The sequence below is a fragment of the Suncus etruscus genome, chromosome 14, assembly GCF_024139225.1.
Source record: "Suncus etruscus isolate mSunEtr1 chromosome 14, mSunEtr1.pri.cur, whole genome shotgun sequence".
NCBI classification, from domain to species: domain Eukaryota; kingdom Metazoa; phylum Chordata; class Mammalia; order Eulipotyphla; family Soricidae; genus Suncus; species Suncus etruscus.
In genome coordinates, this window is record NC_064861.1 from 90615259 (window position 1) to 90642964 (window position 27706).

Below are 27706 nucleotides of genomic sequence, written 5' to 3' on the forward strand. Positions count from 1 at the left end.
AGTGGGAACCAGCTCCCTCTGAGGCGCACCCACGAGCCTGTCTATGTCTTGCATGGCTCTGGCCGCTATGACCAGGTTGACACATCATCATGACACATTGTGGCCTGTTGCAAGTCAGCCCCTGAAGAGGTTGACTGATGGAAGGATGGAGGATGAGGTCTTTCCCCTCTAGCTTGGAGCACGCCTCTGCCACCCTGCTCAGCTGGCGGTGGTTCTAAGGTGAAGCGACCGGTAAACAGCTTGCAGACAGTCAGGCTTGTGGAAATATTAGCTTTATTCGGTGGACAAGACTGAAGTCCAAAGCCTCAGCATCAGTTCCAGCCAAAAGCCCCCCCACCTTCCACAGACCCTTGTATTTATTCCCCAGAATCAGGTACCACCCAATGGTGGGATCAGATACAACCCAATAGTGGAAGCAGAATCAGGTACCACTCTAGGGTGGGAGCAGAATGTCAGGTCATACCCTAGGGTAGGGCACAATCACCGATCAGATCAGGGTTAGGGTCAGTAACATAATAATCCCTTAAAATGATTACATACACAATAGTGGCCCTGTCCTGGGGTAACAGCGTGTCAGCCTGCGAGATCACACGGGTGTTCCTGTGACCACAGTGTCACTGGGTGTCCCCGCTGGAGCCCGTGCTCCGCATGGGCAGGCCACGTTGCATGTCTGGACCACGCTGGTTTTTTGTTTTTTTCTTTTTGCATGTTTGTGCATTTCCATCATGCGGTGCATCCGAGGACTGCGGGGCTGGGCCTGCCCGTGTGTTGTGCGTGTGTGTGTGTGTGTGTGTGTGTGTGTGTGTGTATGTGTGTGTTTGTGTGTGCGCGGGCGCCAGCTCTGTCCCCGGGACAGCGTGCATGTGCGCGCTCGCGTGTCCCGGCGCCTGTCCCCGCACCGCCCAGCCCGGCCCAGCCCAGCGGGTGCGGGAAGGTGCGCGCCGGGCTCCTGCCTGCGAACAGCGGCGCCGCGCGCTGATTGGCCCGGGCCGCGCCAATGGGCGCCGGGCGGATCCTGCGGTAACTTGGTAACTCGGGGAGGCGCGGGCTCGGGATTGGGGGGTGCGGGGGCTGGGCCCGCCTCGATCCCGCGTGCCTGCTTGTGGGGGGGGTCTCTCGGTTGCCCCCCACAGCCCCGGCACGACTCCGAGGAGCCCTGCACTCTGTCTCTGCCTGCGCCCCGCACTTTCTCCCCGCGTCTGTCTGTCTGTCCGTCTGTCTGTCTGTCTGTCAGTCTGTCTGTCTGTCTGTCTGTCTGTCTGTCTCTTGTCTTTTTTTGCACCCAGTTCTCGAAGTTTCCCCCCCCCCATCCTCTCTTCTGTCCCTGTCCCCCACCCTTCCTCCTCCCTCTGCCCCACCCCACATCTGTCTCCCTCCTCCATCTGACTGGCCTGTTGCTGCCTCAGTTTCCCCAGCTGGTCTCTTCTTCCTTCCCTTCAGTCCCCGCCACCTGCCACTCCCTCCTGGGCCCACTGTTTTTTTTTTTTCTCTCTCCCTCCCTCCTCCACACACCCCCCTTGCACTCAACAACCTTCTTGGCAGAGTTTCTTTTTAATTTTGTTTTGGGTGGGGTGGTTTGGGGGTTGCGCCCCAGGGTGCTCAGCACTTGCTCCTGGCTCTGCACTCAGGAACCACTCCTAGTAGGGATTTTGGGGGTCCTGGTTCTGCACTCAGGAATCACTCCTAAGTAGTGTTTCCAGTAGGGATTTTGGGGGTGCATACTATAGGATTGGAACCCCCCACCACCCCCAGGGTGGGCCTCTTGCAAAACCAGACACTCTCTCCCCAATCGCTGTGCGATCGGTCGCTCCGGGCCCCCAACATCCAACATTCCGGGAACGACTTTCCAGCCGCCCCGGAGCTCGATCGCGGGGGGCCCCGCTGCTTCCGGAGGCGCCCGGGCGGGATGAGCTCACCCCGGTTGGCGGCGATTTCATCAGCTTCCTCCGCGCCGCTCACACCCGGGCGTCTGCTGCCGCCCAGCGGCCGACGGCGGTAGTGCAGGCGCCGCTCACCGGGTCCCGGGCCGGCGCCCCACAAAAAACAGCGGACGCCTCTTTTCTGGCTGATCCCAGTGACAGCCCAGAAGGAGAGGCCCGAGACTTGAAGGCGGCCGAACTGGCCACTGCGGGCGTTGCCTCGAGGCTAAGGGAGGCTGGTGATCCGCAGCCAGGGATGTCTCTGGTCTTGAATCAAGTTCATTCAATCATTCGCTCATTAATTAATTCATTATTTTTTGCAATGAAATTAATTTATTATTATTATTTTTTTATTTTTTGGTTTTTGGGTCACACCCCGCGGTGCTCAAGGGTTACTCCTGGCTGTCTGCTCAGAAATAGCTCCTGGCAGGCATGAGGGACCCTATGGGACACTGGGATTCGAACCAACCACCTTTAGTCCTGGATCGCCTGCTTGCAAGGCAAACGCCACTGTGCTATCTCTCTGGGCCCTATTATTATTATTTTTAACAATATTTTATTTAGGGGCCGGAGAGATAGCATGGAGGTAAGGCATTTGCCTTTCATGCAGGAGGTCATCGGTTCGAACCCCGGCGTCCCATATGGTCCCCTGTGCCTGCCAGGAGCAATTTCTGAGCATGGAGCCAGGAATAACCCCGAGCACTGCCGGGTGTGACCCAAAAAACCCACACACACACACAAAAGAAAAAAAGACCCAATATTTTATTTAAACACCTTGATTACAAACATGATTGTGGTTGGGTTTCTGTCGTGTAAAGAACACCCCCCATCACCAGTGCAGCATTCCCATTACCAATGTCCCAATTCTCCCTCCGCCCCACCACCTCTGCCTGTAGTCTACACAGGCTTTCTATTTCCCTCATTCATTCATTCACTCGCTCATTCACTCATTCACTCATTCATTCATCCATTCATTTGTTCTTTCGTCCATCCATCCATCCATCCATCCACCCACCCACCCACCCACCCACCCACCCACCTATCCATCCATCCATCCATCCATCCATCCTGTAGAGGCACAGTGGAATGAGGCCTGGGCTACGCAAGCAATCAAACACATGCAACCAGGAGGGACCTCAAGTGAATCTCCAAGTGGGATAAGGATGCTGGGGTGTGGGGTGGGCTCCGAGAAAGAGAGACAGACAGACATAGGGATACAGAGACACAGAGAGAGTTGAGACTGCCTGGGTCCATTTGGGAAGATCTTTCTGAGAAGTTTTTGACACTGATTAGGGTCCCAAGGAAGGGATCCCCGAGAAAAGGTTGGGTGCAGGAGTCCCAAGGCCCTCGAGGGGCGTGTCCGAGAGAACGAGGCGCTTCTGCAAGCCTCGACTGCCTGGAAGCAAGGGGAGACCATGGTAGGCCCATCCGGGCTGGGTTCGAGCAGAGGGAATATTGCAGATTTGATCTGCAGTCCTGGAGACTGAACGCGCGGTGCTCACGGGCGCCCTCTGGAGGCCACACGGCGGAACAGGTTGGTGGCCAGAGTCCTGGGACCCCAAAAGTGGGGCTCGAGGCCTGGAATAAGGCCTGAGCACAGCAGAAGGTGCCCCACCAACAAAAAGAAAATTCTGACCATACGGATCGCTTCTGATGTAACTCGGGGACTCTGTGGTATGTGAGAGAATCGAACTCAGGACAGCTACCACTCAGGCCCGAGATTTATTTTTCAAAGGAGTCCACAGCTGACTAGGTTTTCTCAGCCACTGTTCATGGAGCATAATAGCAAGCATGTTACCTGCTAGTACTGGACCTGACCCTTCTAGCGGGCACCTAGTGGAGATTCCAAGGCACACACACACACACACACACACACACACACACACACACACACACACTAAAGCGATTGCCCACTGGGGAGGATTTTGCCTTGCACAAGGCTGACTGAGGTTCAATCCCCGGCATTCCATATGGTCTCTCTCTCTCTCTTTTTTTTTTTTTTTTTGGTTTTTGGGCCACACCCGGCGGTGCTCAGGGGTTACTCCTAGCCGTCTGCTGAGAAATAGCTCCTGGCAGGCACGGGGGACCATATGGGACGCCGGGATTCGAACCAACCACCTTTGGTCCTGGATGGGCTGCTTGCAAGGCAAACGCCGCTGTGCTATTTCTCCGGGCCCCCATATGGTCTCTTAACTATACCAGGAGTGATTCCTGAGTGCAGGGTCAGGAGTAACCCCTGAGCATCACCAAGTGTGACCCCAAAATACAAACAATACAAAAACACAAAGGCTAGAGTATTGTCTAAGCTCTATACAGTTGATAACCACCAACACTTGGTCACAGAGACAGCAAAGCAGATGGGGTAGTTCAACTCCCACCAGAGACTTGATCTTGGGGAGCTCACATGATCTCTGTGGGGCTGCCGTCTTGTTTTGTGAACCCATATGGGACATATGGGACTGAATTGGTGAGAAAAATCCCTTTTGACCCCAAAAGTCAAACGTTATTATTATTATTTTGTATTTTGGGATACACCTGGTGGTAACCTGGGGTTACTCCTTGCAGGTTCAGGGGCCCATATGGAGTGCCAGAGATGGAACCTGGGTCAGCCACGTGCAAGGCAAACGCCTTCCCCATTGTACTATTGCTCTGGCTCCTCAGAAAAGATCCTTTAGGGACCAGAGCAAGTACAGGGGAAGAGGTGCTTATCTTGCATATGGCTGGCTCTGGTTAGATCCCTGACATTATGAGGACTCCTGAGCAGGACTGGGGAGTGACTCCAAAACACAGAGCTAGCAGTTGAACCCTGTGCTGTTACAAGGTGTGTCCAAAAACAGAAGAAAAACAGTCAAAACTAGCAAAACTCCTCAACACTCAGAGAGGCCTAAAACCCTTACTGGAGTTTGGGTCTACTCCTCCAAGCAGTACTCACTGATTGCTTCCCTGCTTCTTCTTTTTTTGCCTTTTTTTTGGGGGGGGCACACCCTGCGGCGCTCAGGGGTTACTCCTGTCTATTACTCAGAAATAGCTCCTGTCAGGCTCAGGGGACCATATGGGACGCCGGGATTCTAACCAACCACCTTAGGTCCTGGGTTGGCTGCTTGCAAGGCAAATGTCACTGTGCTATCTCTCCGGCCCCTTCCCTGCTTCTTCTAATCTCATAGTTCCCAATTTTGTCTGTACTCAGGCCTGAGTGACTTGCATCAGAAAATGTAACCCCCTTGATCCCCTGTTGAATGCAGCTGGCTGGAATGGGGCTGCTCCATTCCCATCTTCCCTTCAAGGTATGCCTCAGACTTGCCCCAGCACGCTGCTCTGGCCTCTACTCTACTGCTGTCTCCTCAGAGATGTATTCCCAGATTTTCTCTGCCCTTTAACCGAACGCTCATTCTGTATCCCTTTTTAGTTTTGGTTTTTGGGCCATACCCGGCAATGCTCAGGGCTTTCTCCTGGCTCTGGGCTTCTGAACCACTCCTGGTGCTGCTCAGGGGACCATATGGGATGTCAGGGATCAAACCCTGGTCTGCCGACTTTTTTTTTTTTTTTTTTTTTTGGTTTTTGGGCCACACCCGGTGGTGCTCAGGGGTGACTACTGCCTGTCTGCTCAGAAATAGCTCCTGGGGGCCGGGCGGTGGCGCTGGAGGTAAGGTGCCTGCCTTGCCTGCGCTAGCCTAGGATGGACCGCGGTTCGATCCCCCTGGCGTCCCATATGGTCCCCCAAGAAGCCAGGAGCAACTTCTGAGCGCATAGCCAGGAGTAACCCCTGAGCGTCACAGGGTGTGGCCCAAAAACCAAAAAAAAAAAAAAAAGAAATAGCTCCTGGCAGGCACGTGGGACCATATGGGACACCGGGATTTGAACCAACCACCTTTGGTCCTAGATCGGCTGCTTGCAAGGCAAACACCGTTGTGCTCTCTCCCGGCCCGGTCTGCCGACTTTTGATCCTTTCCCCATTTTTTTTTTTTTTTTATTTAGGCTCCATTATTTACAACACACAGACATTTGGTGAACTACTTATTCAGCTTACAAAGGAACAGATGCGCCTTCCCAGGGCCCAGAGCGGCCTGCAAAGCGGATTTTCGGGGCTTCAGATTAAATGCATGAATTGGGCAGGGGGCGCGCTACACCGCCCTCTCGTGGTAAAAGTGATAAAAGCACACCTAAAAGTCAAGACTAAGCCGCCCCATTTCTTAGAATTACTCAGAATTATTCAAAATTATACGTAGCTTAGTGGACTATAGCACATGTTTTTCAGGCTGGAGGTTCGGATTCTATCAGAATCCTCATGTGATGTGTGGCCTAAAAAGCAAAACAAGGGGCAGGCAAGGTGGCGCTAGAGGTAAGGTGTCTGCCTTGCAAGCACTAGGCAAGGAAGGACCGGGTTCGATTCCCGGCGTCCCATATGGTCCCCCCCAAGCCAGGGGCAATTTCTGAGCGCTTAGCCAGGAGTAACCCCTGAGTATCAAATGGGTGTGGCCCCAAAAACAAACAAAAAAAAGCAAAACAAAAGATTAAGAGGGGAGGGCCTGAGAGATAGCACAGTGGTAGGGCGTTTGCCTTGCACGCGGCGGGCGGACCCGGGACAGATCCGGGTTTGATCCCTGGCATCCAATATGGTCTCCTAAGCCTGCCAGGAGCTATTTCTGAGCGCAGAATAAGGAGTGACCACTGAGTGCCACTGGGTGTGACAAAAAAAAAAAAAAAAAACAAAACCCAGAAAATAAAACCCCCAAGAATTATAGGGGTGCTGAGAGGTGGTACAGCAGGAAGGCAGCTTACTCTACACCCATAAAATCTGGGTTGAATATGTGGCACAACACGAAACCTTACTAGAAATGATTCCTGTAACTGCCTCTGCTCCTGTCCTTTACTGGGAGAGAATTCCGGCCAGCAGCTTTCTCTCAACCAGGACAGAAGGCAGAAGACAACTACAAATAATTCGCGAGTGTTAAGCTCTTTTGTGAACACCTAAAAAATTAAGCTGCAGAAGTTAGTAAAACGCTCAGGGTGACGTGTGTGCCAGTCAAGAGGTTTATTGAGGGGAGAACAGGGTTTTTATGCCCTGCTTCAGTGGGAGGAGTAGTAACATAGGATTGAAACATAAACCAATCAGATTTGTACAAGTACAACAATTTTAACCAATGGGATCATAAACACATTTTGATGGCGGGAAGGATAAAGAGGAACCTGGCAGGATGGGGGAAGGGGAAGCAAATTCTTAAACAGATAGCTAATTGATATTTACGCAAATACAATTTTTTGTTTAGCCTATTTTCCATTTAAATCTTTCTTTTGTGCAAGCAATAAGGATCATAATTTACAAAAACATATCTGCTTGAGAGCAGACACAAAAACAGGTTCCATGGAAAGGTTAAGGAATCTGGTTAAGCCAGATTCTGTGTGCTGAGCTAAATTTATTTGCAGAGTTTTCTGTTGGCTCGGGGCTATGCAAACTTTATGGCTATCAGGCAGGCGGTGGAAAATTCATCCAGAATTCCATTGATTATGTGGGGTGCTCGGTCTCCCACAGATTCCTAAGTGCAGAACCCCACCAGGTGTGACCCCAAGACAAAACCAAATCAAACTAAAACAAAACAAAAGAATTATAAGGGGTCAAAGCCATAATATAGTAGGGAGGGCATTTGTCATGCAGATAGCTGACCTAGATTCAATTCCTGGCACCCACCAGGAGTGATTCCTGAATGCAGAGCCAGGAATAACCCCTGAGCATCGACACCCAACCAAAAACTAAACAAAGAATACAGGGATAAAAGAGATGGGACAGTGAATAAGGCACTTGCCCTGCGTGAGGTTAGGGTTGATCTCGGTTAAATCCCTGATATCTCCATTTGGTCCCCTAAACACTGTCAGGAGTGATAATTGACCACAGAGTGATGGTCATAGCCCAAAACCTTTCCTGGGGAAAAATATTTTAGGCCTCAGAGTGGTCTTTGAGAATCACAGGGTATGACCCCAAAATAAATAGAGGGGGGGCAGGAGGTAGGGCTATTTCCTCGCATGGGGCTGACCTGGATTCGATCCTTGGCATCCCATATGGTCCCCTGAGCACTGTTAGGAGTGAGTCCTGAGTGCAGAGCCAAGAGTAACTCCTGAGCATTTCTGGATGTAGTCCAAGAGCAAAGCAAAAAAAAAAACAATTTTTGCTTTTGGGTCACACCTGACATTGCTGCTGAGGTATATATTCCTTATAAAACTTGGGGGATCAGGGGCTGAAGAGATAGCATGGAGGTAAGGCATTTGCCTTGCATGCAGAAGGTCAGTGATTGAAATCCCGGCATCTCATATGGTCTCCTGAGCCTACCAGGACCGATTTCTGAGCATAGAGCCAGGAGTAACCCCTGAGCGCTGCCGGGTGTGACCCCCCAAAAAAACTTGGGGAATCATTCAGAATTAGGGATCATACATTGCCCTCCCCAAATCTGTGCTCCAGTGCTCTGGTCAGCTCCCTACCACTGAACACACCTCCATGCCCCTTTTTCCCTTGTTCTTGTGTTTTTGGGTCCTACAGAGCTGTACTCAGACCTTATTCCTGACTGTGCTCAAGTGATCTCCAGAAGTGCTCAAGGAAACATATGGGGTGCCAGGGAAGAAACTGGAGTGGGCCTGTGGAAGGCCTCAGTTTGCTCATTATTTCTTTTCTTTTTCTCCCCCCCACCTCTTTCTTTCTCTCTCTTTCTCTCTCTCTTTCTTTTTCTCTCTCTTTTTCTTTTCTTCCTCCCTCCCTCCCTCCCTCCCTCCCTCCCTCCCTCCCTCCCTCCCTCCCTCCCTCCCTTCCTTCCTTCCTTCCTTCCTTCCTTCCTTCCTTCCTTCCTTCCTTCCTTCCTTCCTTCCTTCCTTCCTTCCTTCCTTCTTTCTCCCTCCCTCCCTCCCTGCCACCCTGCCTCCCTGCCACCCTCCCTCCCTCCCTCCCTCCCTCCCTCCCTCCCTCGCTCCCTCCCTCCCTCCCTCCCTCCCTCGCTCCCTCCCTCCCTCCCTCCCTTCCTTCCTTTCTTTCCTTTCCTTTTTTTTTTTTTGGGTGGAGCATATCCAACGATGCTCAGGGGCTCAGGAACCACTTCTGGCAGGCTCAGGGGACCATAGGGGATGTGGGGGATTGAACCCAAGTCGGCTGCATGAAAGGCAAATGCCCTCCCTGCTGTGCTATCACTGGGGCCCAATTTGCTTATTTTCAAGCAGGTGGTTTCGAGGAAAGCTCCTGTGGGGAGACCTGGGAGTTAGGAGCTGAAGCAATTCCTAGGAGGGACCTGGCAGGCATCTAAGGACTTAGGAGGATTAAGATATTTGCTGTCTCAGAAAGGCTGTTCAGAGAAGCCTGGGAAGGGAGGAGCAGGTATTTCAATTTTCCTTTTTTTAGGTCCCACCCAGCGGTGCTTGAGGCTTCCTCCTGGCTGTCCTTCAAGGAGCACTGGTAGTGGGCACCATCCTATGGGTCGCCAGATCAAACCTGGGTCAACTGCTTGCAAGGCAAGTTTGTTCTGTGTGTGTGTGTGTGTGTGTGTGTGTGTGTGTGTGTGTGTGTGTGGCACAGCCAGCAGTGCTCTGGGGTTACTCCAGGCTCTGTGCTCAGAGATCACTCTGGTAATGCTTAGGGAACACTCTGGGATGCCAAGAATCAAACCCTAATTGGTTGTGTGCCAGGCAAATACCCTCCCTGCTGTACTATGGCTCTGGCTCTTTTCTATGTATATTTTTGGGGAAGCATGATTTGGGGGGTCACACTCCAACACCCAATAATGATCAGGGACCATTCCTAGCAGAACTCAGAGGCACTAGGGATCCAATCCAAGGCTCCCACATACTCCTGTCCCTTCACCTGTTCCCTGAATCCCACTTTCTGTTTCTTTTTTGGGGTCACACCCAGGGCTTACTTTTGGATCAGCACTCAGGAATTATTCCTGGCCATTCTCAGTGGACCCCAGAGGTGTCGGGATTGAACCCATGTCAGCCTCTCTGTTATTGCACTGGTCTCCTATCTATCTATCTCCCCATCTCCCCATCTATCTATCTATCATCTATCTATCTATCATCTATCTATCTATCTATCTATCTATCTATCTATCTATCTATCTATCTATCTATCTATCTATCTATCTATCCATCCATCCATCTATCTATCTATCTAATTTTAAGTTGCGAACTGATGTTGTTGGCAACTTCAGTGGCTGGATCTGCTCCCGTCTGTCAGCATGTCCTGGAAGGGATTTCCTCAGGGTTAATCTTTGTACTGAAAAGCAGGCTTGTGATGTTTGTGTCTGGCTTAAAGTACACGAGCCCTAGGCTCTGTAGTTAATATAGCAGATCCTTCTCTGAGCTACTCTCAGTGCCAGGAATGCCCAAGGCTAACTGGCCCAAGGCCTTGGCCTAGGTTAAGGTTCTGCCCAGCGGAGGCTCCTTTCAACGTTAGCCTCTCCGCTGGCCCCTGGCAGACTTTTTGCCCGTTTCTGTTATTTCCCATCAAGCCGGTGACTTCCCGCAGAAGTCTTGTCCTGGTTCATCACCTTTCCTAAGCCTCCCTGCACCTCATCAGTGAGCCTGTGCAAAACATCAACATTTAGAGATTTTACAGATTTATATTTTTAGCGATTTAAAGAGCCAAGACGAATTCAGCAGGTGGGGACATGGAAACTCCCAATTCTGAGGTCTCATTACGATGAAGTAATATAGGATTCCAGGAAGAATAGAGAGGGGGGGGTCCTGCTTCCCTTTGCCTGGAAGTGGGTGGTCCAGGTAGAAGGGAGATAAATTAAAATTAAACTTCTGGGAAAACTTATTTTTGTAATTGGGTCACACCGGGGATACTCAGGGGGTTACTCCTGGCTCTGTCCTGGTGGTGGTTCTGGGGTGGGGTGGAAGATACGGGATGCTGGGGATCGAACCTGGATTGACTGCGTGTGTGTGAATGTGTGTTGTGTGCGCATGCGCGCGGCTATGCGCGGCGCGGGCCCTTTAAGACTCCCGGAAGCGGCCCGGCAGAACCGGAAGTGCCCGCCTCTAGTTCCCTCCTTCACGTGGTGTGGCGGGAAGTGACGCGCGGCGCCCGGGAGCTGCGGACGCGGAGCCCGACGGAGCCCGAGTGGCGGACGCCGCGGGGTCCCCGGGACAGGTGATGGCCGGGAAGAGGCCGGGGCGCTCGGGGAGGGCGGAGCCGGCGCCCACGTGAGGCGGGCGGGGGCGGGCCGCGGCGCCATATGGAAGCGGGCGGGAAGTCGCGTCGCGTCGCGGGCCGGGTCGTGGGCGGGGCCGGGGCCGCGACGCGGGGCCAGCGCTGGGGGCGGGGCCTAAAATTGGGGGCGGAGTCAGGGTCTGGCCTTGACGGGCGCGGGCTGGACGGGGCGGGGGCGGGGCCACAAAGTTTTGCCGCCGCTGGGAGGGAGCGAGTGGGTCGAGGTCGCGGGCCGGAAAAAGCCGTCCTAGGTGGGCGTGGCTATATAGGGGGCGGAGCCAGGAAGAGGGCCAATGGAAAGGTGTGCTCAGAGAAACGGGGCGGGGCCAGGAAGGGGTTTACCCAAAGGCAGGCGGGTCAGAAATGGGGCGGGACCAAGAAGGGGGCCAATCAAAAGGCGTGATGAGAAACGGGCGTGGCGTGGTCTGGAGGCGGTATCCGGCACCTTCGGGGCAGGGCCAGGAATTTGATTGGCCAGCCGGGGCGGGTGCAAAGTGGTGATTGGAGCAGATTGTGGGTTAATCCTGTTGCCTGGCGACCCGGTGGGGGGGGGGGAAAAATCACGGGGCCGCGGTGTTGGCTGGGAAAGGGGGCGTGTCCTACTGAGACGCGTACTATGGGCGTGGCCACCCCGGCGGGAAAGGCGGGCCCGCCAAGTTTGTTCCGGGACTCTACTAGGTCGGTCGGTCTCGGTCTTGTCGGAGTTGGGGTGTTTCCTTTGGGTAGAGGCGATTGGGGAGACTCGTTTGCACCCCAGCTGCTGGGGGATGTGGTGAGCGAGGACTAAGGGGTTTCACCCGCGGGGACCCGGCCCGCTTGGGTTGTCTTTGCGCGGTCCTTAGCGGGGAACCGGCCTAGGAACTAGGAACGTCTGCGGGAGTTGGGGGGGAAGTGGCGCTGGGACGGGTGGATAATGGCGTTTCCTGGCAAGGAGGCGCTTTTAGAAAGCTCGCTCCTTGGGGTCGGAGAGATGGCATGGAGGTAGGGCATTTGCCTTGCATGCAGCCGACCCCGGACAGACCTGGGTTCGATCCTCGGTATCCCATATGGTGCCCCGAGCCTGCCAGGAAGAACCCCTTAGCGTCACATGGTGTGACCCAAAAGACCAAAAAAAAAAAAAAAAAGAAAAAGCTCCCTTCCTAGATTTGGCTCCGAGAACTGGACTTTGCAACTTCCTGTGCAAGTTGCAGAGAGGTGGGGAGGTCGCCTCCTCTGCCAACCCTGGCGATGGTGGTGCAAACTGAACAGGGACTAGAACCTTCCATTCCACTGTGCTTGTGTTAGGCTCGCGTGGGGGAGATCGGGCTTCTCTACGAGGGTTGGCACGGGAAACTCCCCCACTCCCACTCCCAAGCCTCAAGGTTGGGCATAATTCCCGAAGATTGAGGGAGTTGAATTTGCTTGCTTGCTTGCTTGCTTGCAGGTGTTACTGTGGTTGCATGAGGTGCCTCCAGTGTGGGAGAGGAGGAAGCTGATTGGGGCACCTTTGACCTTCATCTTTCTCTTTCCTCCAGCATTTAGGGTCCTTCGACCTGAAGGGAGATTTGCTCGCGCCTGGCCTCCCCCGCCAGCAGCATGGTAAGAGGCGAAGTGAATCAGAGCCGCGGCCTTGAGCTGAGTGCCGGGAGGCCGGCAGGCAATGCTGGCTGAGATCCTGGGTGAAATGGCCCTGGTTGAGGGGCGTGTTGGAGGAGGAGACGTTTCTTCACTGTCCACCTCTCATTCGCTCCGTACCCCACACCAGGCAGCCACGCTGGATCTGAAATCCAAGGAGGAGAAGGATGCTGAGTTGGACAAGAAGATCGAGGCTCTGCGGCGGAAGAATGAGGCTCTGATCCGGCGCTACCAGGTGCTCTTCCCCGCCCTCCTCCCCCGCAGTGAGTTTTCCTCTCCTCTCCCCTCCCCACCTTTCCATGGCTCCCTATCACCCTCAGGTGCAAAGCCAATGGCCTCCTCCTGGCTTGCCCCCCACTCCATCCCATCATTCCATCGTCCAGTCCCATCCTGGAGTGTTCACTGTGGCCCCAGGCCTGCACTCACGGGCTCACAGGCCTGACACGGACCGAGGGAGGGCCAGGCTCACGAGAACGGGCAGAGGAAGGTCTTTAGTTTGTTTTCTTGAGATATATGTGGCGATACCAAGGGGTTATTCCTGCCTCTGCACTCAAGAATCACTCCTGTTGGGCTCCGGGATGGATGGGGATTGAACCTGAACCTGGGTTGGCTGCTTGCAAGGCTAGCGCCCTCCTTGCTGCACTATCAGTTTGGCCTCCAAAGGGAGCTCTTGACCAGCCTGTGAGCTCTTCTCCATCTGCCTGGACTCTGGCCCAAAAGGGCATGGCCATTGGCCACAAGAGACTTGTTTGAGGCAAAGAGAACAGTTTGTGCAGAGCTCTGGAGCTCTGGGTCTGAGGACAGCAGGGAAAGGCCACCGGGCTGTCCTCTCCGTCCTCTGGGGGTGCTGGGGAGCATAGGGTGGGGCAAGAGCAAGAGTGTGCCCAGGCAAAAAGAGTTTTCTGAGTTTTTTTTTTTTTTTTGGTTTTTGGGCCCCACCGGCGATGCTCAGGGATTATTCCTGGCTATGCATTCAGAAATCGTTCCTGGCTTGGGGGACCATATGGGACCCTGGGGGATCGAACCATGGTTCGTCCTGGTTGTGCAAGGCAAACACCCTACCGCTCGCTGTACCACTGCTCCAGCCCCAAGGGGTTTTCTTTTCTGAGTAGGGAGGAGACACACTTGAAGGTGCTTGGCAGCTGCTTGATGCCCAGTGTCCTGAGCTTTTGTGGGATTCTGAGATTCTGTGGATCTAACACAGCTCTCCCACACAGCTCCAGCCCTTTGAGCTCAGCCTCTGATTTGCTCAGATTTGCTTTGTAGGAAGCCCTTTTTGGCTGCTGTGCTGTGTGTGTGTGGGGGAATCAGAGGTGTTGGAGGTGGAACTAGGTGGCTGATAGGAGGGGCTGAGATGAGGGTCCAAACAAGGCCCCACTCCTGTCAGAGGTGATAGAGTAGGTGGAGGGGACCCTTGGCAGACAAATGGGGTTCATCGCTTCATTCTCCATGCACTCATTTTTTGCGGACAAGCCGCATGAGGAGTGTCTCATGTGCCAGGCAGCTTTTAGCAGCCTGTGGGTGGGTATCAGCCATGTTCACAGACACCAGAGGGATAGTGCCAGGGGTGACCTGGGGTGACCAGGGGAGAAGGGGGCTGGCAAGAGGCCATTTGAGCAGAGGGAGATGGGGGAAGGGTCGCAGGGGAAGAGGGGAAACGCAGGTCTGGAATTTTCTAGGAGCCTGTCAGGGATAAGGGAAGAGGGGCTGGGGAAATTGGGAGTCAGAGCGTGGGTGTTTCTGAGCCCAGACCCTCTCAGCAGCTGACGGCTTGTCTCAAGCTCAGGCAGGGGAGCCTTGGGGTGGACTCGGGGCAGCAGGACTGGTGCCCTGACCCTTTCTCCGCTCTACCTGTGCAGGAGATCGAGGAGGACCGGAAGAAAGCCGAGCTCGAGGGGGTGGCCGTGACAGCACCCCGGAAGGGTCGCTTGCTGGAGAAGGAGAATGTGGCAGTGGAGCTGGTGAGTTGCTGAAGCCCTGGAACCTTCCCGGCTGCCCAGGCCTGCTCTGAACTGCCTGTGACACTGCTCTGTTCCCCTGCAGGAGAAGAACCCAGGTCCCCCACGCCGGTCTTCAGGCTCTGCTCGGCTTCCTGGGGCCAGCAAGGGCATCCGGACCCAGCCCCAGCAGGGAGGCCGGGCAGGTGGAGGTCGGTCGCCTCGGAGCTGGGAGGACAGTTCCGGGGACCATGCTCGAGGGACTGGAGGTCGAGGCCAGAGGGGTCGCGGCCGGGGCCGGGGTGCCCCGCATCTTCCAGGGAGTGGAGATAGTTTTGACCGGAAATCCAAGGTGGGCACTGATGGAGCCAGAGCCCTTGGGCTGGTGTATCTATCCGCTGGCCAGCGATTCTCCAGCTTGTGTATCTGTCTGTCTTTTTCTTTCCCTCCTACCTCTTTCCCTCCCCCCCCCACTAGTTTCTGGTATTCTCTTCTCCCTTTTTTTCCTTTGGCTTTGCGGTACTCTGGCTCCTCTGACCAACTCCCTACCCGCTGCTCGCCTTTTCAGTCCTTCTGTCTGTTTTATCTAGGCTCTGTCTGCCAGACCCTGCCATGTATGTTTGTGCACTCTCTGTTTGTTGGGTAGGGGCACACCTGATGGTGCTCAGGGCTGACTCCTGACTCTGGCTCAGGGGACCAGATGGGGATTTGGGGCCGGAACCGGGTAGAGCAGACTCTTCCTCCCCACTGTCCTGCCCTGTTAGTCCCTGGCTTTGGCATCTCCACATGGAGCAGCAGGCCGGGCGCTAGCTGGCATAGGGCTGAACACGCTTTGGTGACTTGAGCCAACATGGTCCGGAGTCTGGGTGTTCTCTGTTATTTATTTATTTATTTATTTATTTATTTATTTATTTATTTTTGGTTTTTGGGCCACACCCGGTGATGCTCAAGGGTTACTCCTGGCTATGTGCTTAGAAATCGCTCCTGATTTGGGGGACCATATGGGACACCTGGGGATCAAACCGTGGTCTGGCCCAGGCTGGTTGCTGTGGGTGTGCAGTGGGCTGTATGCTCGGCCTCCCCCTCCTGCCTCTACCAGTGCCTCTTTGTCTCCTGGAAGTGAAGACGCACCTCCATCTGCCTGGTCATGTGCAGGCATAAAGTTCTGTTACCCCAGGTCCTGGCTGATAGTATTTCAGAAGGGCGCTGGCTTTGCACAGAAGCTGACAACACCAACACCCCACAGAGTTACCTAAGCCCTGCTAGGAAAGATCCCTGAGCACAGAGCCAGGAGTCAGTACTGAAGACCACTGGCTCTGGTGGTTCCCAAACCAAAAAGCCCAAAACCACACACACAGCACATTCAAGAAATGTGAAAGGAGGGGAGAAGAGTCTGTATGATTCCAGATTGGGTGCTTTTTGCAAGAAAGATTTACTGGAGGGGGTGCTGAGCAATAATGTAGCACGGTTGGGAGGGCGCTTGCCTTGTACATGCTGACCCGGCATGTTCGATCCCTGCTATCCCATAGGGTTCCCCAAGCAGGGCCAGGAGTGATTCTTTTTTTTTTTGGTTCTTGGGCCACACCCGGTGATGCTCAGGAGTTACTCCTGGCTACGCGCTCAGAAATGGTTCCTGGCTTGGGAATCATAGGATGCTGGGGATTGAACCGTGGTCCCTCCTAAGTCAGCTGCGTACAAGGCAAACGCCCTACCGTTGTGCCACTGCTTGAGCCCCCAGGAGTGATTCTTGAGTTCAGAGTCAGGAATAACCTCTGAGCAGTTGGCCAGATCAGGGGTGGGGATGGGTTGGGGGTTGTCTGGCTGGATTGGGTCAGCCGAGCACAGGCTCCCCTGGGCACTGGGAATGCAACACCCTCTGCCCTGAGTCTGCTCAGACCCGGGTCACCTGCCCTCAGGAGTGGGAGGAGCGGCGGAGGCAGAACATCGAGAAGATGAACGAGGAGATGGAGAAGATTGCAGAGTATGAGCGCAACCAGCGGGTCAGTGTCCATAGTCGGGGGGGTGGGGGGGGGGGCTGGGGAGAGTCACTGCTGCCACCCTGGCCTGAGCACTCACACCCAACACCCTACGCCACAGGAGGGTGTGCTGGAGCCCAACCCGGTGCGCAACTTCCTGGATGACCCCCGGCGGCGTGGTGGGCCCCTGGACGAGCCGGAGAGGGACCGGCGTGAGGGCAGCCGGCGGCACGGGCGCAACTGGGGGGGTCCCGACTTTGAGCGAGTGCGCTCTGGGCTGGAGCAAGAGCGGCAGGTGGGTGCGATGCAGCGGTCTGGGGCCTATCAGATACCCCAAGTCCGCTGTCACCTGTGACTGAGCTCTATGGATGTGGGAGAGTCACCGGGCCTTACTTGAGGTTGGGGGAGCCGAGGGGTGACTCCTGGTCCCCAAGGGCTGACCTAGTTCTCATCTCTGCCTAGTCCCCTTCTCCCCTCCCCTGGGATCGGAGCTCCTGGGACAGGGTAGGGAGATGGGGGGCCTAGCCGGCCCTCACTGGTTGTCGCTCTTTCCCTCTCTTCATGCCCATGCAGGGCCGCCGGGCTGTCCAGAGCGGGGCTGGGGACATGACCTTGTCCATGACGGGCCGAGAGCGCTTCGAGTACCTGCGCTGGAAGCAGGAGCGGGAGAAAATCGACCAGGAGCGGCTGCAGAGGCACCGCAAGCCCACGGGCCAGTGGCGGCGCGAGTGGGACGCGGAGAAGACGGAGGGGATGTGAGTCAGCCCCACTGGGCGAGCGGGGGACCCCTCAGGCATGTGTTGGCACCTCCCAAGGCCAGGCGAGGGGCACTTGGGGTCCCTGTGGGTCCGGCCTGCCGTGTTTCTGCCCAGCGGGGCTCTGTGGCTTCTCTTCTGCTTAGTGGGTTGGACCTGGGGTCTTGCCAGTCAGGGCTCAGTAGTTTGAGGAGGTTGACATCGCTGAGCAGGACTGAGCCCCAAACCTTGGGGTATCAGTTCTAGGCCGAAGGGGCAAGATGCAAGATCTCGGCCATACGCCCTCACCCTACCAGCCTGTCCCTCACAACACCGTGTTCTGGTGTCTGTCCTAGGCCCAGGAGACATCCCGGGTCTGTCCCAGTGAGACTTTTAAGTGAGGACTTTTATTTTTGATTTTTTTGGGGCCACTCCCACTGATGCGCAGGGGTTACTCTTGGCTCTGCACTCAGGAATCACTCCTGTGGTACTTAGGGATACTGGGAATTGAACCCGGATCAGCCACATGCGAGGCTCAGGCCCTAAAAACAAAGGATTAACACTGACTGGAAAATCAGCTTCTGTACCACAGATGGAAAAATGGAGAAGGTTCTGGGGCCAGAACTTTATTTTTGGGTGCTGAGGGGGAGGAGTATTTATTTGCATCACACCTGGCCTCCTCTGGCCAATCAAAATCTTGGCCCTGCCTCAGAGACACCTGACTATGCCCCACCTCACCCCTGACCACGCCTTCTGCTTGGCCCCTTCCTGGCCCCGCCTCACTTAGCTCCCCTGAGCTGAGTCCAGATCAGGCTGGGGAGTGATCAGGGATGGTCTGGGGGATCCCCAAGAGCTGCCTGTGCAGACCCCTGGCCCATGTGCCGGGACAGTCTGGGGTTAAGGTGTTTGCTTACCCCAAATCCATTCTCAGCACTCTGGGCAGTGACCCCTGAACCCACCCAGGCCTGCAGGTGGAACTGGGGGTGGAGTTGCGGGTGGGGGATGACTTGTCCGGTGACCCAGAGCCCTGAAGGTTTGGGTTCCCTGCTGTGTTAAAGCATTTCTCTGTGGATCACTGTGATGTGAAATTTGCCTCATGTCTGCTATCCTGTTCCCCTTCTATTTGGGGTTCACACCGTTGCTCCTCATAGTGACTCAGTCCGTGCAATGCTCAGGAACCACATGGTGCTGGGGATGGCCCCTGTCCCCCCCTCATCCCCCCACCTTTTCCAGCGCTTATTCTGTGCTGGTGTTTGGAAACTTCCCAACCCTCCAAAGGTCGTGGGAACACACGAGCTCTGCCTGGCCCTGAGTTGGTTTCGATCCTGGTTCCCCGGCTCTCCCCTTTGGGCCCCCCTGGGCCACACTTACATGCTCTCTTTCCCAGGTTCAAGGATGGCCCCGCCCTGCCCCTTGAAGCCCCTCATCGCTTTGGTGAGTGGGTGACCCGATGTGTGTGGGGGGGGTCTGTGCCATCTCCCTCTCTCCCTTCCTCTGCTAGCCCCCACCACCAACGTCTGTCCCCTTCTGTTACAGAGGACCAGGCCTGGACCCGGCCTCCCAAGCCCGCTACTTTTGGGGAGTTCCTGTCCCAACACAAAGCTGAGGTCAGCCGTAGAAGGAAGAAGGGCAACCGACCCCCAGCCAAGGCTGCTCCTCATGTCTACAGGTTGGGGCACAACCTCTCCTGGCTGCCTATCATCCCATCGTCTCCCCCCCCCCCCAGGCTCTGCAGGGGCCATTGGTGATCTATTTCCCTACCTGTGGCCGCATGTCTTCCGCGATGCCCACAGGGAAGCTTTTCTCTCGGGGTCAAGCACTCTCAGGTGACCCCGTCCTTTCCTTCCAACCCTAGCATCTGATACCTGGAATTCCCCCAAGTTAAATGTTTTTGCTTTGTTTTGTGTTTATTTTTTGGGCAACCTGCAGCACTCAGGGCTTCTAAATGGCTCTGCGCTCAGGAATCATTCCTGATTAGCACAACGGTAGGGCGTTTGCCTTGCATGCGGCCAACTAGGGCCAGCCCACGTTTGATACCCGGTATCCCATATGGTCACCCAGCCTGCCAGGGGCGACTTCTGAGCACAGAGCCAGGAGTAACCCGAGTGCCGCTCGGTGTGAAACCCCCCCCCCCCCAAATAAAGGAATCATTCCTGGTGGTACTTGAAGGACCCTATGGGATGCTGGGGATAGAACCTGGGTTTGCTTCGTGCAAGGCAATGCCTTCCCTGCAGTACTCGCTCAGAACCTCTCCTGGTGTGGGGCTGGTGTGAAATCCCCCTCACTCCTTCCTTGTCCCCTCCCCCTGCAGTGACCATGATGACCGCTGGGAGTCAAAGGAGGCCCCAGGCCCTGAAGGTCCAGAAGCCCCACAATCGGTACCTCCCCAGGAGACGGCAACACAGGTGGGTGGGTGGTCACTCCGGGTGGGTGGTGGGCAGGGGCGTTGCCTGGCCGCCATGCACCACCCCCAACCTACCTTGTGTTCCCCACAGCTGCCCGACACCCGCACACCTGCCCACCAGCCTCCTGAGGATGAGGGGGAGGAGGATGAGGGAGAGGAAGAAGAGGGGGAGGAAGAAGAAGGGGAGGAGGAAGAAGGGGAGGAGGAAGCAGAGGAGGAGGGAGATGACGAGGAGTGGGAGGATGTGAGTGAAGAGGACGAGGAAGAGGCCGAGGAGGAGGAAGAGGAGGAACTTGGCCAAGACCACCAACCCCAAGAACTTGAGCCCACCGGGGGCTCCAGCAGCGAGCAGGCCCATGGGGGACCTGCCGCACTCCAGGAACCGCCGTTCCCGACCCCGGCCCCAGCCTCACCCTCCAGCCCCTTCTCTCCCCCGGGGGGCCACCAGTCGGTGTCTGACTGGGGTGAAGAGATGGAGCTCAACCCTCCCCAGGGCGCGCGCTCTCCGGGTGAGGCTTGGCCCTTCGAGAGTGCATGAACCTGGCTGCGCAGGCTCGGGCTTGAGGGGTGCATGTGCAGGAGGGTGGGCGGGCCCATGGGGATCCCCACCTTGGAGTGGAGGTGGGATAGCCTACTGCACACTAAGCCCCTACCACCCCAATAAGGACTGGGCAGAGCCCTGCCCCAATAAAGACTTCACACCCTCACATCCCCCAAATGTGTCCTCGAACTCCCCTGGCTCCCAAGCTGGTCCTTCTATCTTGGGGGGGGGGTCTTGACTGGCCCTCCCCCTTCCCCAGGAGACCAGCCAGCCCCTGCTTCCCTGGAGAGTCAGCACGGCCTTCTGGGAGCTCCAGAAGCCAAAGAGGAGGGTTCTGAGGCCGCTCCAGGTAGGGTGTGCCAGGGGCTGGTGGAGGGAGGTTTTGGGGGTGATTTGCTATAATGTTGGGGGTGCGGGTGTGGAGGCAAGGGAAATTGCTTTGAAATCCAGGGTGAACCAGAGTTGAATTCTGGGGAGTTGAATTCTATTTTTTAATTATCTTTATTTAAACACCATGATTACAAATATGATTGTAGTTGTATGATTTCAGTCATGTAAGGAACACCCCCCCTTCACCAGTGCAACATTCCCACCACCAGTGTCCCAGATCCCCTCCTCCCCACCCCACCCACACCTGTACTCGAGACAGGCTTTCTACTTCCCTCATTCATTCACATTGCTATGATAGTTCTCTAACAGCACTCGTCACTCTTTGTGGTAAAGTTCATGAAGTGGGCAGTAACTTCCAGCCCTCCTCTCTTTTGTCTCTGAGAATTATTGCAAAAATGTCTTTCATTTTTCTTAAAACCCATAGATGAGTGAGACTATTCTGCATCTCTCTCTCTCTCTCTCTCTCTCTCTCTCTCTCTCTCTGACTTACTTCACTCAGCATAATAGATTCCATGTACATCATGTATAGGAAGATTTCATGACTTCATCTCTCCTGACGGCTGCATAGTATTCCATTGTGTATAGGTACCACAGTTTCTTTAGCCACTCATCTGTTGAAGGGCATCTTGGTTGTTTCCAGAGTCTGGCTATTGTAAATAACGTGGTAATGAATATAGGTGTGAGGAAGGGATTTGCATTGTATTCTGTGTTCCTTGGGTATATTCCCTAGGAGTGGTATAGCTGGATTGTATGGGAGCTCAATTTCCAGTTTTTGGAGGAATCTCAATATTGCTTTCCATAAAGGTTGGACTAGACCGCATTCCCACTAGCAATGAAAGAGTTCCTTTCTCTCCACATCCCAGCCAGCACTGCTTGTTTTCCTTCTTTGTGATGTGTGCCAATCTCAGTGGCTTGAGGTGGTACCTCAATTGTTTTGATTTGCATCTCTCTGACTATTAGTGATGTGGAGCATCTTTTCATGTGCCTTTTGGCCATTTGCATTTCTTTTTTTTTCTTTTTTTTTTCCTTTTTGGTTTTTGGGCCACATCCGGCGTTGCTCAGGGATTACTCCTGGCTGTCTGCTCAGAAATAGCTCCTGGTAGGCACGGGGACCATATGGGACACCGGGATTCGAACCAAACACCTTTGGTCCTGGATCGGCTGCTTGCAAGGCAAACACTGCTGTGCTATCTCTCCGGGCCAGGCCATTTGCATTTCTTATTTTACAAAGTGTTCATTTCTTCTCCCCATTTTTTGATGGGGGGGGGGAGTTGAACTCTAATTTAAATAGTTAAGGGCCGTGGGACCCCTTGCAGCTTATTTGTAAGGTGAGAAAAGCAGGCCCTGCAGAATGTGGGGGCCCAGAGAGGCACCAGGAGCCTCTCAGCCTCCCTGCAGTCAGGTTATCAGTCTGATTTGGGCCAAAGCCCCAGAAGAGGGGACACTGGTGGACCTGTGGGCAGGCACATAGGATGGATGCTTTGCTTTGGGGCTTTAACATTGGCCACACAGCCTGGAAGTCACTAAGTTTTGCACACAAAAAAGCATCGAATACTTGGTGACGGGGTGCTCTGTGCGGGTTCAGAGCCAGGCCTTGAAGCTGCTTCCCCAGCCCCTCTGGCCTCGGTGAGGGGTGGCAGGTTCAGGCCCGACGCTGACCTGACCGCCTCTGCCTCTTCTTTCCCCAGTGGAGGGCCCTGAAGACCAGGAGACGGCTGAGATCACCGACTTCCAGCGGGTGCGTTTCTGCAAGGTGGTTGCGGCTGCCTCAGCCCCGGGGGCCGCCCGCTGACTCTGCCCGCAGATTCTGGCTCCGCACTAACCGGGGCACGCTCCTCTATCTGCTTCAGCAACTACAGCCAGGCGCGGGGTCACAGCGCAGGGGTTGGCCGGGCCTGGCGCTGTAATCTCGCCTCTCTGCTGCGGGGCTGCTGCGGGTGCTGAGTCTTCCAGACTTCCCTGCCGGCGGCAGCCACAGAGCTGGGGGGGCTCCCCCGGCCCCCCCCCCCCGGCGACCTATGTGGATTAAATGCTGTGCTTCTGCGAACTTTCCTGCTGCAGTGCTTGGCTGGTGGGCAGGATGGGCGGGGGCCTCCTCCGGTGCAGTCCTGATTCCTCTTCCCCCGCTTCCCGCAGGCCACCCCGAATTCTTGAAGACGCGGCCGGCAGGGGACTGAAGCCTCCCCGCCTGCACGGGGAGGGGGCGGCCGGCGGGGGTTAGTCGGAACCCAGTCCGAGCTTTCTCTCGCCACCCCAGACTGGCAGGGGAAGTGAGGGTGCAGGGGAGGGCGCGACGGTGCGGTGGTGGAGGTGGTGGTGGAGGCCCGAGTCTAGACTCCGAGGTCCCGCGAGGGGCGCGGCCAGTCTTAGGGCGGAGCTAGGGTGGGCGGGGCCTCAGGTCGTGGGGGCCGCTGCTAGCCCCCAGCTCTGGCGAGGCGTCCAGCAAACGGTGCTGCGTCCCCAGGGGACCACGGTGGGGCGGGGGCAAGATCTTGAGTGGGCGGGGCTATACATGCAAATGAGACGATCCCACCTAAGGCACCTTGAGTGGGTGGGGCCGTATGAGGCTGTGTATGCAGATGAGACTAAGGTCTCCTCAGCCACCTTGAGTGGGTGAGGCTGTATGCTGATGAGGCTGTAGGTGCAGATACTATCCTCCCAGGCATCTTGAGTGGGCGTGGCTCCACGTGCAGATGAGACGCCCCCAGACACCTCCAGGGGCGGGGCTCTATATGCAGATGAATCTAAAGTCCCCAGGCACCTCGAGTGGGCGGGGCTATATGCAGATGAGACTACGGGGATGAGCCTAGGGAAAGCGTCGGGCCCGTGAGGCCCCTTGGGTGTCGTGCTAGGTGGGCAGGTGTCCGCTGCCTGGGCTGGGGGTGGGCCGCTTGGGGTGTGGGCGTGGCCAGAGCCGGAGTGGGCGGGGCCTGAGCCGCCGCTCGCCGTGGGTCGGCGGCTGCAGCGAGGGTGGGGAGTGGGAGCGGGACCCGCCCACTGGGGCGTGGCCTAGGACGGGGCGTGGCCTGCGGGCCTGAGCGCGGGACCGAGCTCGCGCGGCCGCGGGGATGCGGGGCACGAGCTGCGTGGGCGGCGGCGGGGAGAGCCCCGGGAGCGCGGGGCTGAGCGAGGGCCCGCGCGGCCGCTGGCTGCGCCTGGCCCCGGTGTGCGCCTACTTCCTCTGCGTCTCGCTGGCCGCCGTGCTGCTCGCCGTCTACTACGGCCTCATCTGGGTGCCCACCAGGCCCCCCGCGGGCCCCGCCGGCCCGGCGCCCAGCGCGCCCTCCGCTCCCTGCGCCGCCCGGCCCGGCCCGCCGCCCGCCGACGCCGACGCCGACGCCGCGGGCTCCTGCGATCTGGGCGCCCCGGCCCCCCGGCGGGCTGGCGCCACCCCAGCCCGAGCTGCCGCGCAGCCGCCGCCGCCTGACAGCCGGGGAGCCGCCGGAGGCCGCGGCGGGATGAGGACGCGCGCGCCCCGCCTCGCCCCCCGGAGCTGATCGGTCGGCCGATCGCGGGGCCGGGCTCCCGCTTCGTGGCGTCGCTGAGCGTCCCCGGCTGGAGCCGGCTCCATGGAGCCCAGGAGGCCGAGAGGGGCTTGGCCGGGGCCTCGCCCGCCGCAGCCTCTCCGCCCGCCCGCCCGCCCGCCCTCCCTCTGGACGCCCCGCACCCTGATCTCCGCCTCCTGAGCCCGGAGCCCGCCGCCCGCCTGCCCGCGCCTCCGAGCATCGGCCCCACTGCAATAAACGCCAGCCCCAACTGCCTCGTGCTGTCGTGTTGTTATTGCTGTCGTGGTGGTGGTGGTTGTTATCTTGTTATCTGCAGTGGGGACTGGGGGGGTGACCCAAATGGGGGCCAAAGGCCTCGCCAGCGTCTGGTCTGGGTCTCCCGGGGGGCCCTTGGAGGTCGGGGTTTGGAGTGGGGAGGAGAAAGCAGTGTGTGTCATCCTCCTCGGGTAGTTGAAGGTCAGCCGGGGTAAAGGACTTCAGTTTACTGATTTGGGGGAACCGAGGGAGCTCCCCCCACTCCCAGGGAGAGAGAAAGTCTTGCCTTGGGGTTCTGCGGGAGGCTGGAGGAGGGGTGCGGTTCCTCCAGCAATAACTCAGAGCTGCTGGGTCAGATCACAGTGGGCTCTGCTACAATGAGGGGGGCCTGATGCCACCTTCAGCTGGGAGCCAGAGAGGAGAGAGGCCCGGGAGGTCCCGATGGGAGTTCCTCTGCTCCATGGAACCCAAGTTTTCACAGCACTGGGCTCTCCGGACCCTTTTCTGCTGGTAAATTGAGGCAGAGACTCAAGTGTGGACCCTATGGGGAGAGTCCACTTTCCCACTCGCAGGAAAGGCCCGACCCTGGTCTTCTTGTTCGGTGTTCTCTCTGGAACTGGAAGCTTCCAGAAGCACCAGCTCAAACTCCTCCCAGCTGGGTCATCTGCGGATCTGGACCAGGATGGGACGGTCAGTCCCTGCGTTTACCTCTTGTTGTGTGACTTTGGGATATTTCTGGCTCGGAGTCAGTGCCAACGACCATATGTGGTGCCAGGGCTGGAGTCCAGCTCAGCTGGGTGCAAAGCAAGAGCCTCCTACTTGTACTCTCTGGATCCTTTCTCTCCTCTTCCCTCATTTGTTTTTGGAGCCATATCCAGTGGTGCTCAGGGATTACTCATATATGGTGCTGGGAATCTAAATAGGTCATCTGGATGCAAAGCAAGAGCCTTATTCATTCTCTCTCTCTCTCTCTCTCACACACACACACACACACACACACACACACACACACACACACACACACACACACACTCTGTCTCTTGTTTTGGGGTCACACTCAGTGGCGCTCAGTGGTTATTCCTGGCTCTGTGCTCAGAAATCGCTCCTGAAAGGCTCAGAGAACCATATGGGTTGCTGGAATTCAAACCACTGTCTGTCCTGGATACTACTGTGCTATCTCTCCAGCCCCTCGTGCCCATCTCTTGATATTTGTTTAGACTCTTACTCTTGTCTCTGAAGTTTCTCAGTATTGTCTCTCTGATTCTATCCCTCCCTATTTCTGATTCTAGCATCTTTAGTTTTTTTTTTTTTTGGGGGGGGGATCACACCCAGCAGCGCTCAGGGGTCACTCCTGACTCTACGCTTAGATATTGCTCCTGGCAGGCTCGGGGGACCATATGGGATGCCGGGATTCGAACCACCGTCCTTCTGCATGCAAGGCAAATGCCCTACCTCCATACTATCTCTCCAGCTCCTGATTCTAGCATCTTTAGAGCCCTCTGAAAAAGAACTTTCTAGTTCCTCAGGGACCCTATGTGCTGCTGGGGATTGAATCTTGCCTTGTGTTGTGTTGTTATTGCTGTCGTGGTGGTGGTGGTGGTTGTTATCTGCAGTGGGGACTGGGGGGGTGACCCAAATGGGGGCCAAAGGCCTCGTCAGCATCTGGTCTGGGTCTCCCGGGGGGCCCTTGGAGATCGGGGTTTGGGGTGGGGAGGAGAAAGAGTGTGTGTCATCCTCGGGTAGTTGAAGGTCAGCCGGGGTAAAGGACTTCAGTTTACTGATTTGGGGGAATCGAGGGAGCTCGGTTTTTCTTTGGGGGTGGGCACACCCTGTGATGCTCAGGGGTTCCTCCTGGCTATGCGCTCAGAAATCGCTCCTGGCTTGAACCACGGTTCGTCCGAGGCTAGCACGGATAAGGCAGACGCCTTACTTCTAGTGCCACCGCTCCGGCCCCCAAGGCAAAGTTTTTTTTTTTTTTGTGTCACACCCAGCGATTCTCAGGGGTTACTTTTGGCTTTGAGCTCAGGAATTATTCCTGGAGGTACTTGGAAGACAATATGGGATGCTGAGGACCGAACCCAGGTCCTCTGTGTGCAAGGCAAGTGCCCTATCTGCTATGCTATTGCTTCTATCTCTTTTTCCTTCTCCTTTGGTTGCTGGGTTTTTCTTTTGTTTTGAGCCACACCAGAAATGTTCAGGCCTCTCTGTATTCAGGTGCTTAGGGAACCAGAATATGGGATGCCTAGGATCAAACCCAGGTCAGCCGCGTGCAAGACAAGGTCTCTCCAACACCTATTCTCATTATTTTATTTCACCAACATTTATTGAGCATTTACTGTTTCAGTGGGAGCCGAGTGGGGTTGCTGGGTGAGCTGCTCATCTGGACCTTTAGACCTTTAGGTGGAATGAACTGTATAGGGGGCTCTCGTGAGAGGTGTTAGCCGGGGAGGGTGGCATGCCTAGGGGAAAGATGATGGTGTCTGATCTGGACTAAAATGGTGGCGATGGCAGGAGAGATGTTAGTTGGCTCAAGGTGTGTGTGTGTGTGTGTGTGTGTGTGTGTGTGTGTTAGTGGGTCCTTGAGCAACGGCTGGTTGTCCACCAGATCCTAGGTCGAATGACTGTGTCACCCAAGGAGAGGGTCTATGCTTTGCACAATATGATCCAGAGCAGAGTCTTAGCATGGGTACTAGGAGTCCTAGCATGGGCACCGCAGGGCTCCAGTAGATCCTTCTGACTGTGCACAGGACTGGCCTCACTCATTCACAGGGCCCATCAGTGTAGTCCACATCCCTTGCCTTGGATGCAGGATGCTAGGCCAAAGGTTCTTCAATCTGATTGGCTTAGTTTGGATCACATGACATGCCCTGCTGATTGGTTACAGCTTAGATACCTGACCCATTTTCCAAGTGAAGGCTTTTTATTTCTTTGTAAAATTTATTATTATTATTGTTGTTGTTGTTATTGTTGTTGTTGTTGTTTTTGGACCATACCTGGAGGTGCTCAGGGTTTGGTGCTTTGGTGCTCAGAAATCACTTCTGGCAGGTTCAGGGGACCAGATGAGATGCTGGGGATCGAACAGAGTCTGTCCCTGGGTCAGCCGCATCCAAGGCAAATGCCCTACTGCTTTGCTATCACTCAGGCCCCCCTTTTATTCTTTCTTTTATTTTTTTTGGGGGGGGGGAGAACCCAGGAGTGCTTAGGGGCTACTTCTGGGTCTCTAATCGAGGTTTCCTCTTGGCAGGC

The 27706-nt window shown here is 55.8% G+C and overlaps 2 protein-coding genes across 2 annotated transcripts; both read left to right on the forward strand.

Moving 5' to 3' along the window:
- Positions 1–12742: 12742 nt before the first annotated feature.
- CCDC9 (coiled-coil domain containing 9) lies at positions 12743–22603 on the forward strand. The gene is made up of 12 exons (XM_049787534.1): positions 12743–12952; positions 14577–14678; positions 14761–15006; positions 16571–16654; positions 16752–16925; positions 17204–17385; positions 18752–18798; positions 18901–19033; positions 19676–19769; positions 19860–20277; positions 20569–20658; positions 22388–22603. Exons 1-12 carry the CDS (start codon positions 12743–12745, stop codon positions 22489–22491), a joined length of 1884 nt encoding a protein of 627 aa, XP_049643491.1. The 3' UTR covers positions 22492–22603.
- Positions 22604–23766: 1163 nt separating this feature from the next.
- On the forward strand, positions 23767–24459 carry INAFM1 (InaF motif containing 1). Its single transcript, XM_049787314.1, has one exon. The coding sequence runs from the start codon at positions 23768–23770 to the stop codon at positions 24194–24196; it is 429 nt and encodes a 142-aa protein (XP_049643271.1). The 5' UTR covers position 23767; the 3' UTR covers positions 24197–24459.
- The last annotated feature ends 3247 nt before the right edge of the window (positions 24460–27706 follow it).

What these genes read in the sequence shown, in the direction of transcription:
- INAFM1 (XM_049787314.1), top strand. Translation starts at nt 23,768, where the DNA reads ATGCGGGGCACGAGCTGCGTGGGCGGCGGCGGGGAGAGCCCCGGGAGC.
- CCDC9 (XM_049787534.1), top strand. Translation starts at nt 12,743, where the DNA reads ATGCTGGCTGAGATCCTGGGTGAAATGGCCCTGGTTGAGGGGCGTGTT. An exon ending in CTCTGATCCGGCGCTACCAG is followed by an intron (nt 12,953 to 14,576) that starts GTGCTCTTCCCC and finishes CTACCTGTGCAG; the next exon opens with GAGATCGAGGAGGACCGGAA. An exon ending in GTTTTGACCGGAAATCCAAG is followed by an intron (nt 15,007 to 16,570) that starts GTGGGCACTGAT and finishes ACCTGCCCTCAG; the next exon opens with GAGTGGGAGGAGCGGCGGAG.